Here is a 10086-nt window from a genome sequence, read left to right as displayed (position 1 = left end):
CACAGCGGGGCTTTGTCCGCCCCGTGCCCGCCGGGAAGGGGCCGGTTGCCCTCTGCAGGCTTCCCTGGCCCTGTGCTGGCTCTGCTCCCTGGGGGCACCCATGGGAGCTGTGTCACCCATGGGGCACCCAAGGGAGCTGGGGTACCCATGGGAGCGGGAGCACCCAAGGGAGCCGGCTCCATCTGCTGCAGCCCTGGAGCCATGAACTGCCACTGGGGGACCCCATGGCTGTGCCCACCATAGGGGCCACGGGGCCAGGGAAAGCAGCCACAGGATTCCCATCAAAAGGGGGAAAGATGCCAGTTTGTAGCCCCCAAGGCTGAAAGCAGGTCCCTGGGACAGGGGAACCCTGTTCCCTGCTGGAGGGTGCTGGGGGGTCCGGGAGGTGACAGAGGGGCATCACTGCTGTCCCCTGGGGCCGGTCTCCCACACTGCCACAGCGAGCAGCCCGGGGCAAACACAGCCTGACTGGGCTTTGGAGGGGGTCCCCAGAGCCACCAACAAGGGGACACCCCATGAACGCCCCCCTCCACCCCCTTCTTTTGCAGAAGCCTTTTTCCCCAAAAGCCCTGCGTGGGGCCACGGGGCGGCTCTGCCCACGCAGCCGCCGGGCACCCAGGAGCTGGCAGCCAAGGGGTGCTGGGGGGGCTGGGGGGGAGGGGCGGGGTCCTGTCCCTTTAAGGGGGGTGGCTGTCACTCAGAGAGCCCTTTTCTTTGCTGGAGAGCGGGACAGGCACCCAGAGGGGGAAATACAGGGCAAGGGACCGCCAGGCAGGCGAGGGCTCTCACAGACAGCACCAAAGCAGCCGAGCGGGCATTCGGGGGAGTTGACCAAGTCCAGCGCCATGGGTGAGTATGGGGTGAGGGTGGTGGACACCCAGAGAGCTGTCGCTGACAGCTCTGGGGACCGTGCTCCAGAGCAGAGCCCCCTGAAACTTGCCCCTGGCATCGGTCAGGTCCCAATGGCCCTGGTGTGGCCATACCGGCCATGGGAGCTGCTGGGGAGGATGCCTCAGCACGGTGGGGATGGTATTTCCTTTCCCAAAGTGGTTTTCTGTCCCTGTGTGCTCATGCACCATCTGCGGGGACAGATGCCACCTCCACAGCTGGTCCCACCCGCGCCCTTGCCACACAGGCTGCAGAGATGAGAGCTCCTGCCTGGGGCTGGCGGGAGCTGGGCGGTCCAGGCAGGGCACTGAAACCTGCCACAGCTCATGCCACTTGTGTGCCAGCAGCCTGGGGAGAACGGAGGTGCTCCTTGTGCCTCAGTTTCCCTATCGCTACGCCAGAGCTAATACTTACCGGCATACCCCACAGGGCATCAGGGGTGCTTTGTTCCCAGGGGTGCCATGGGCTGCCGGCACCCTGCCTCCTCCTCCTCCTGTCTGCAGCGTATTGTTTGGCTCCAGCAGCAGCTGAGCCCGGGTACAAGGCCCGGGATTGTGCGGCACAAGGGCTCTTTCTCTCCTCCCTTCCCCTCCCCAGGCTTCCCCAGCGCAGCTTCCCAAAGCCTGAGGGGCTGGAGCTGTGGCAGGGAGCCTGCCAGGCCCTGCCACATCCCGGGACCCCCAGCCCACCGGGAACCCCTGTTCCACTGACCATGCCCCAGCCCTGGGTACCTGCCACACCACTGCCCAGGGGACCAAAACTAAAAATAAAAAAGGCGGGTTTGGCCCAGCACCCTCCTGGGTGTGCCGGGCCATCCCTGTGGGTCCCAGCAAGGTTTGGGGAGCAGCACTGGCCAGGAGGAGCGGGACCCACCCTGGACCTGACACGTCCAAGGCAAACAAGCGGGAGGGGTCCCAGCTCTCCCCCATAGCACTGCCTTTGTTCCCTGTTTGCTCTCGGCACGGGCAGCCGCAGGGCTGTGCCAGGGACAATCCCCCATTGTCCTTGGTGCCACCGCACGACCTTGCTCCCAGTGCAGAGGGGAGGGCACTGCTGGCCAGGACCCCATGGCTTTCTTGTCCTTTGAGGGAGGAGATAAGCACTGTGGGATCTGTGGAGGGACCGTGGGTTTGGGAACGCTTCCCACGGGTGCCTTTTTGGCACTCAAGGCACAAATGATATGCCCAGACAGGATGTGCCCAGGCAGCCGCCGTGCCTGGGACAGTGGGGTGCTGGAGTCCACATCTTGGGGAAGGGGAGCAGCTTTCCTGCGCAGAGGTGTTGCACAGCCAGGGTAGCAGGTTACTGCAGCTTAGCTGGAGCTAAACTGATGATCTGGTGCAAACCCACCTAGCTGCCTGCCCTCAAACCAGGCAGGCGGGCAGCTGGCTGAGTGCCTCCAAACCCAGCCTGAGTTAACGATCCTGCACCTTAGAGCCCTGACATGCAGAAGGAGCAGGTGCCCGTGGCCTCACTGCTGAAAAATATCCAGCATTTAGGCAATCCAAGCAGCACACTGGCACGTGCCTTCACTTTCCCAACCCACACATAGGTACACGTGCCTTCTTGCCACATATCTGTCCTGGAGGACTAAATCTATTACAAAAGTGCTGATGTTTGGGGAACTAACACAGCTCCTCTCCATAAGCATATCTGCCTGTGTAACAGGGCTGCTGCAGCCCATTAGCAGCTTGTTTGCCAGGTCCCGCTGGCATTACTTTACATCGCTTGTATTTCCATCTTGTTTCACATGGGTTGGCATGGCTGGCTCACCTCCGCTCCCCATCCACCTCACACCCAGGGGCTGCCTTGTGGCCCCAGTGCTCCATGCTGCTGTCACCCCCTGTCCCCTGTCCTGCCTGGCTGTTTAGAGAGCTCTCAGAGAAGCTGCTGGGTTTGGCTTTCCAGCACCGCGACACATCATTTCTGGGTTTTTCCTTCAGTCTGCTTCCCTCCTCCTGCCAGGCACCTTCCTCCCTGCCACGCTTGCCTGCTACTGAGCTGCAGGCTCTGAGCACTGCCTGTCCCGGCGGTCCCATCCCACCTCACCTCTCTTCTCCCTAGGTTTGCTCGAGTGCTGTGCCAGATGTCTCATCGGGGCACCCTTCGCTTCGCTGGTTGCCACTGGCTTGTGCTTCTTTGGGGTAGCACTGTTTTGTGGCTGTGGGCATGAAGCCCTCACAGGCACTGAGCAGCTCATTGAGACCTACTTCTCCAAAAACTACCAGGACTATGAATATCTCATTGACGTGTAAGTACCCTGCTGCAGTGCATCGCCCTCATGCTGGGGCCCCTCGTGTCTGTCTTGCTCTGTGCCAGGAGGTGTCCGGCTGGGCTGGCTGGGGTGATGCTGTCACCCGGGCACCATGGAGACCCGAGGCTGTGTTTGCCATGTGCCGGTGCCACGGCTGCATGGTAGGGTCCAGTGGCCACTTGTTTCTGTTTCACGACTGTTTTTATATGACCCTCGCTAGGTTGCCTGGCTAGTGCTGGACCTCTGCACAGGGTAGGTATGGAGGGTGCGGGGGAGCCAGCAGCAGCTGACAGCCTTGCTCGCCACAGCTTTGCCCCAGCTCGCTCCTCTTGCAGCTTCACCCTCCATTTCAGTCCCCCCAGGGTGGCACGGGGAGGGCAAGTTGCTGTGGCCAGGCTGCCACAGCCAGGCTGCCCCGGCCATGCCGCATGCAGGGCTGAGCTCCCTGGCAGTGCCCCGGTGCCTGAGCATCCCTGCCCACTCCTCTCCCTGGCAGCATCCACGCTTTTCAGTACGTCATCTATGGCACGGCCTCCTTCTTCTTCCTCTACGGAGCCCTGCTGCTGGCTGAAGGCTTCTACACCACCGGTGCCGTCCGGCAAATCTTCGGGGACTACAAGACCACCATCTGCGGCAAGGGCCTCAGCGCAACGGTAACCGGGGGCCCGAAAGGGAGGGGAGCGCGAGGCCCCCAGCGAGCTCACTCATTGCAGCGGGTGTGTCAGTGTTTGGGAAAGTGGCTAGGACATCCTGACAAGGTGATCTTAACTGGGGTTTGGCACCCCTTCGCGCGCCTGCAGCGGGTTCGCCACGCTTGGCGTGGCCAAAGGGCAAGAGACTGCGGCCGTCCGGGTTTCGGGGTATCCCAAAGGGAAGCGCAGCCTGGCCACCCTCCCCCAGGCCTGCTGTGGTCCCTGGGGACCAAAGCAGCCCAAATGGTCACATTTAATGGAACTGCTTCATGTTTAAGCATCAGTGGGGAGACCCATGAGCATTCCCATGGTGCTGGCAGCCTGAGGCTCTCTGGCACCCAGTGCCCCCTGGAATTGTCCTCTCTGCTGTGCTTGGGGACCACGACAAAGCGCTGGCAAGGGGAGCCCATGGCCTGGGGCAGCGGAGTGGGGACGGCTGCGGTTCCCTTGGGCACCGGTCGGGGTGGCACCGTGGAGGGAGGGCAAGAAAGCCACATTTCCATGCCAAGGTGGGTTTTGCAGCTGCCCTCCCACAGAGGCCAAACCCTGCTTGGCCATGGCCACAGCCACCTTTTTTCCCCCCACATGGAATGTGGCAGCCATCCTGCTGCTGCCGCTGGTCACCCCCATGCACGTGTAGCTGGCCGTGAGCCTGGGGCAGATGCTGGCCCCATGAGCCGCAGGGGCGCCCGGCTTGGGCTGCTGCTCTGTGCTGGCTGCTTGGGGAAACGCCGGGTTTGGTGGGTGGTACGCAGCTGGATGCAGGTAGCATCTCAGCCCCCTGCCTGCCCCATGCCCTCTCCTGCCTGGGGACCCTCGCGCTCCCCTGTCTATGTCCCTGGCCACTCGGTAACCATGGCTCTGCCCTGGCTTGTCCTGCCCCTTGCAGTTTGTGGGCATTACCTACGTCCTGACCATCATCTGGCTCCTGGTCTTTGCCTGCTCTGCGGTGCCCGTCTACATCTACTTTAACACTTGGACCACCTGCCAGTCCATTGCCAACCCCAGCAAGACCTCAGCCAGCATTGGCACCCTGTGTGCGGATGCCAGGATGTACGGTGAGTGCCAGGTTTGCCACCCAGGAGCCAGGTCTCAGGGTGGAGGAGAGGGGATGGAGGAGAGGGTCCAGGCAGATAAGGCTGGGATAAAGCAGGGGCAAGTGCTGAAGAGCTGCGAAATGCGAGGGCATGTGTGACACACATGGCTGCAGGAGGCTGAGCAAGGCAGCTGGTTGGTGGCCGTACCTGGCTCACCCGGCTCCCCGTGTCTCATCAGGTGTCCTGCCCTGGAATGCTTTCCCTGGCAAGGTGTGCGGCTCCAACCTGCTCTCCATCTGCAAGACCAGTGAGGTGAGCACCTCCCATCACCCCACGTGCACTCCCCTCTGTGGATGGCCTTGGCAGTGGCCTCCCCAGACAGCATGTGGGACCCTGGGAGCTCACCCCACTCTTCCCTTGCAGTTCCAGATGACATTCCACCTCTTCATCGCAGCCTTTGTGGGGGCAGCTGCCACACTGGTCTCACTGGTGAGTCGGTGCTCCCCCTGCCCACCCGTTCTCCTCTGCCCAGCGAGGATGTGGGGGCAGAGGACAACAGAGGTGGTGGGCATAGATGTGACAGAGACCATGCTCGTGTCATTTTCTGGCACATAAGTGCAGATGGCAAATTCAGGCCATAAGAAGGTAGAGGTGGCTGCTGGAGGGGATCTGGAGAGGCTTTAGGAGTCCTGCTGCCCGTGCACTGAGTCCCCTGCCTTTCCCCGAATCTCGTCTTGCTTTACACCAGTGGTGAGACACTACAGTGTCCTGCCGGTGCAGCGGGGCCATGGGGCTCTGCAGGGCAACTGCCCTGTTGGGGTGCTGGGCTGGGGGATGCCACTTTGGGTGTACCCCAGTGAGGAGTCCCACCCTGCTTACCCTCCTTGCCCGAGGGAGCTTCATTTCTCCTCCTCCCGCCTCGCTCACTCTCTTCCAACCCACAGCTCACCTTCATGATCGCCGCCACCTACAACTTTGCCGTCCTCAAGCTGATGGGCCGAGGCACCAAGTTCTAGCCCTTGCGGTGGAGCCCAGACAGACCAAACACCCTTCTTTTCTCTAACCCCGAGACTTTAACACTGCAGCCACCCGACACCAGATCTCCTGCGTTAACTCTGCCTTCGCCGCTGACTCCCCTCCTCTTCCACCCTCGCATCCATCATGCTGAGCATGACCAGGAAGGAGAGCTTCCCACCAATGGACACCTATTCATGCACTTTTCTCTCTCTGCTCGTCCGTAATCGGTTTGCTCTAGGGCCAAGCCCATCAAAACCATCCAGAGAAGAGGAGGGACTTACTCCAGTGTCCTGATGTTGCCTAGGGATGAGCAAAGGCCTTCATGCTCCTGGGAGGAGGAAATCTGTGTAGGTTGCTCCATGAGTAGCAAGAGGCTACCTAGAGAGAAAAGGAAGTTGGCCCAGTCCTGGTACCATTGTTAGACTCTCCTGGAGCTGTCTGCTGTCACCACCCACGGATGGAGAATAAGAGAAGGATTTTTTTTTTCCCCTTAGCAAAGAAAGATGAATTTACCCAAATTGCCTGCTGCAGCCAAGGCAAAGGGAGTTCAGGGCAAGGATCTTCCCATTGCGGAGAAGAGAGTGCTGACCCCAATGCTGATAAAGCCCTAACCCAGCTGCCCCTATTAAAGCCTAAAGGAGTTTGGTGTCTCTGTAGACAAGGGGGGCTCTTGGCTTTACCCTCCAAGCAGCAGAGAGGTGGCAGATAGGTTTGACTGAGAGGGGACATCTCCGCACCGAGCCCCGGGAGCGTAAAGCCAGAGCCATCCCTCTGTAGGCAGGGGATGATCCTCTGGACTGCGCACCTTCGCCCACCCTGCAAGCGCCGCGCTCGCTGCACGCTCTCATCCCTTCACAATGGTGCTCTTCTCTGGGGTGACGTCTGCTTCTCTAACCTCCACTGCGTCGGAGAGCTTGATTTGTTTCTCACCTGTACCAAACGTAACTTTTCCTTGTTCTGTCCCCCTCTTCCCCTCACTTTTTTCCCCACATTTCCTGCAAGTCAGGACAACTGTCTTGTGTCTGTCAGGGCGGGAGGGACTGGCAGCATCTCGCCGCCAGCTGAAACCCACAAAGGAGTTTAGGAGGGAAGGAAAGGCGGCGGTTTGGGGGTCACAGGGCAGAAACATGGCTCATCTCTGCAAACAAGATCCTTTCTGGTGCCAGTTCAGTCTTTTTGCATGGAGGGGGGCAGCAGGGCAAGGGGTTTGGTGGAGACGTCCTCTCCCCCATGATCGCTCTCCACGGTAGCTGGAAGAAAGCCCTCTGGCTGGGTAGCATAGGTCCAGCCAGACCCACAAAAATGCTGCTTCCAGTCCCCCCCGCCAACTGGCATTTTGTTTTGCTCTTCCTTGCCTCTCCTTAATGCTAATCTTAGTGTTTATTTATTGGAGAAACTACTTTCAGTGGCAGACTGTAGCTCCATCTTGTATGGATTTTTTTTTTTTGTCTGTATTATTATTATATTTTTTTAAAGTGCCGATTTCAGCAGGGGCAAGGATAAAGGAGCAGATCTGCTGAGCAGAGCGTTTGAAGGATCCTTGCTGCTGAGAATGCTGAAATAGGTTGGCCAGGCTACCAACGCACACGGGCTGGGGAGGGGGGAGATGCCAGGAGGGACAGCAGGGTGGGGAGAAACCAGTCAAGATCTGGAAATTCACATCGACACTATATCTCTTGGGGGTTTGCTGGGGGTTTTTTGGTATTCATTTAACAAAAAATAACCAGATCCTCCTTCCCACCTTTGTTCCCAGACCCCAAACACACACACACACATGCACACACGTGCACACACAAACACATGCAAAAAGAGAGTTAATCAACTGAAAGTGTTTCCTTCATTTCTGATCTAGAATTTCAACTTGTTAACAAGCAATAAAAAGGAGCAAGTTTTTAGAGACTTATCTTACAAGATGTATTTTATAAAAATTAAAGAAAATAAATTAAAATTAAGAACATTCTGAACAAGATATACGTCTGACTGTCCATTTGTTGTGCTGGCTTTCCCACACACACCCCTCACCCCAGCCAAAAAAAGCAGGGAAGGGGAGGCCGCAGAGGAGAAGGTCCCAGAGGGGCTGCGCTCACCAGCCTCACATGTGGGCCAGCAGCCCCTGAAGGACTCTGCCCACTCCTCCTTCCCACCCCAACCATGAAGTTCATAACCCTGACTTCAAAATCTTTGTTCCCATCTGGGAAGCCCTTAAAACGTCTATTTCTCTTCCAGCCACCCAGAGGAAAGCTGGGGTCTTGTAGGAGCCACTTGCTCATGTTTGGTGATGTGCTGCTGCCATTTAATACTCAGCCCACATGGTGACAGCCTCTACCTTGTCTCCTAATGTAGCACCTACAGCATGACCACAGCAAAACTAATCAGCACAGCTCGAGCAAAGCTCACCGGCTTGCATCAGGCAATGCACGTGGTATGAGTACATCCAGAGCCACACAGGATGTGCAATTCTCTCACTTGCAGAGCACTCTGTGTGAAATAGGATGGTCTTGTTTAGGCACGAGGGTGGACTCGACTATCGCAGGGCCCTACATGTCCTGTCACGTGCTCTGTGGGTGGCTGTGTGCCATTTGCCACAGGGTCATTAACAGTTTGCACAGTGCTGGTGCGTGGGGAGGTCATAGCTGGTGTCTTTCTGCCCCTGATCAGATGAACACTGCCCTTAGATGCATGTTTCCATAGCAGCTACTCAAAAATTATCAATTCAAATGTTGCTTCCCTTGGAAATTCCCCCCAGGAGCTGTGCTCAGGAGCATCTGGGGAGCAAGGCCACAGAGGGATGCTCCCAGCCCCATCCTCAAACCCAACACCGCTCCCGTTCACAGCAGATCTGCCTGAGAGGCAGTTTTCAGGCATGGCTAGGTGCGCAGGAGCAGCAGGGTGGGCTGAGAGCCAGCAGCCTATTACCTACCCACAGCCAGGACCCTCGCTGCTCTTCCTAAATGGGACTCTAGCCCAAATCCCACTCTCCCCTCTCTCCCCCGGCTTCAGCCTCCTCCAGACAGGCAGCAAGGCTTCCCACGCAGCCTGGCTGGGGGAGGTTTAGCTCATGCATTACTGCTGCCCCAGCTCAGTGCACAGCTGTGCCTGCACCCCCAGCCTTGCCCTGGCTCACAGAAACCCGTGGGGCTGCAGCCAGCATCAAAGGGGCCCTTTGTTCCCTGTGTTCCCAGATGCCATCACCCTCCTCTCTCCATGCTGAAAGGGCCCTGTGTGTGCGCAATCAGCCACTGGGCAGGAGCGAGCTGGGGAACAAAACACCATCTCTTTCCCCTGGCAGAGACTGGTGCCCCCCGGCCAGGGTGAAGGCTGGGGACAACAGCGCAAGGTAGCGAGTGAAAGTGGCCAGCACGGCCAGGACGCTTGGCAAGTCTGAGGGCCAAAGGACACAGGTAGCCTCTTGCCAGGTGTGCCCTTGGCTGTGTCCTGCTGCCACCCCACCTGGGACATGGGATCTGCCCTCACAGCTCCTTCCCTGGGCACCCAGTGCCCTCCAGGAACTGGCTGAGAAAAGGTAGGGAATAAACCCTACAGAGATGTGGTTTGGTACGAGGCAAACTGGCCCATCATGAGAGCTCCAAGGAGGGGAGCCAGTGCAATCAAACACTTTCCCCCTGTCTAGTGGCTGAAACGTGACTGCATTTTGCTCCCACAAAGGCTGGACCAGAGAAAAGAACCCTGGAGCAGGTCCCATGGGCTGCCTTGCTGGCGAGCACGCAAGGTGACTCCCACCCCTTCATCCCATGCCAAACCACTCCAGGAGACGGCCCCGTGCCGCTGCTAGCAAGGGACACTGGGCAAGCAAGCCCTTGGGACAGTGAGGACAGAAACCTCCCCTGCGCAGGGAGAGGAGAGGGGAGGGGATGGCGGCACCCAAGGGTGTTCGTGTAGGGGCAGCCACGGGTCCCCAGCGCTCCGCCGCGGCGGCCCCCAAGGGCGAAGCTCCGCCGGGCTGATGCTCCTGCCGGCCCCCTCCCTCGGCCGGGGCGGGACCGGCTCCCGCATCCCCCGTCCTCCGTCTCCTCCCGGCGGCCGCCGCCCGCAGAGGCCGCTGCCCGGGCTGGCGCTGCCGGGGCGCAGCGGGGCCAGGCGGGCGCCGTGCCCCTGCTTCCCCGGGGAAGCCCTCGCTGCAAAGGCACGTCCCCTGCTAAGGGTGCCCTGCCAGCCTCCAAACCAGAGCCAGCCCACC

At 59.3% G+C, this 10086-nt stretch overlaps 1 protein-coding gene across 1 annotated transcript; it reads left to right on the top strand.

Annotated features, from left to right (window-relative positions):
- Positions 1–845: 845 nt before the first annotated feature.
- On the top strand, positions 846–5887 carry PLP1 (proteolipid protein 1). Its single transcript, XM_075720783.1, has 7 exons — positions 846–1020; positions 2896–3139; positions 3639–3795; positions 4724–4892; positions 5110–5183; positions 5295–5360; positions 5816–5887. Exons 1-7 carry the CDS (start codon positions 846–848, stop codon positions 5885–5887), a joined length of 957 nt encoding a protein of 318 aa, XP_075576898.1.
- The last annotated feature ends 4199 nt before the right edge of the window (positions 5888–10086 follow it).

This window comes from Pelecanus crispus, chromosome 13, assembly GCF_030463565.1.
Source record: "Pelecanus crispus isolate bPelCri1 chromosome 13, bPelCri1.pri, whole genome shotgun sequence".
NCBI classification, from domain to species: domain Eukaryota; kingdom Metazoa; phylum Chordata; class Aves; order Pelecaniformes; family Pelecanidae; genus Pelecanus; species Pelecanus crispus.
This window is presented reverse-complemented; position numbering and strand designations above follow the sequence as displayed.

Excerpts from the sequence above, each read along its gene's own strand:
- PLP1 (XM_075720783.1), top strand. The coding sequence starts at position 846 with ATGGGTGAGTATGGGGTGAGGGTGGTGGACACCCAGAGAGCTGTCGCT. Across the intron at positions 3,140-3,638 it reads TATGAATATCTCATTGACGT|CATCCACGCTTTTCAGTACG; the intron begins GTAAGTACCCTG and ends TCTCCCTGGCAG. Across the intron at positions 3,796-4,723 it reads GCAAGGGCCTCAGCGCAACG|TTTGTGGGCATTACCTACGT; the intron begins GTAACCGGGGGC and ends TGCCCCTTGCAG.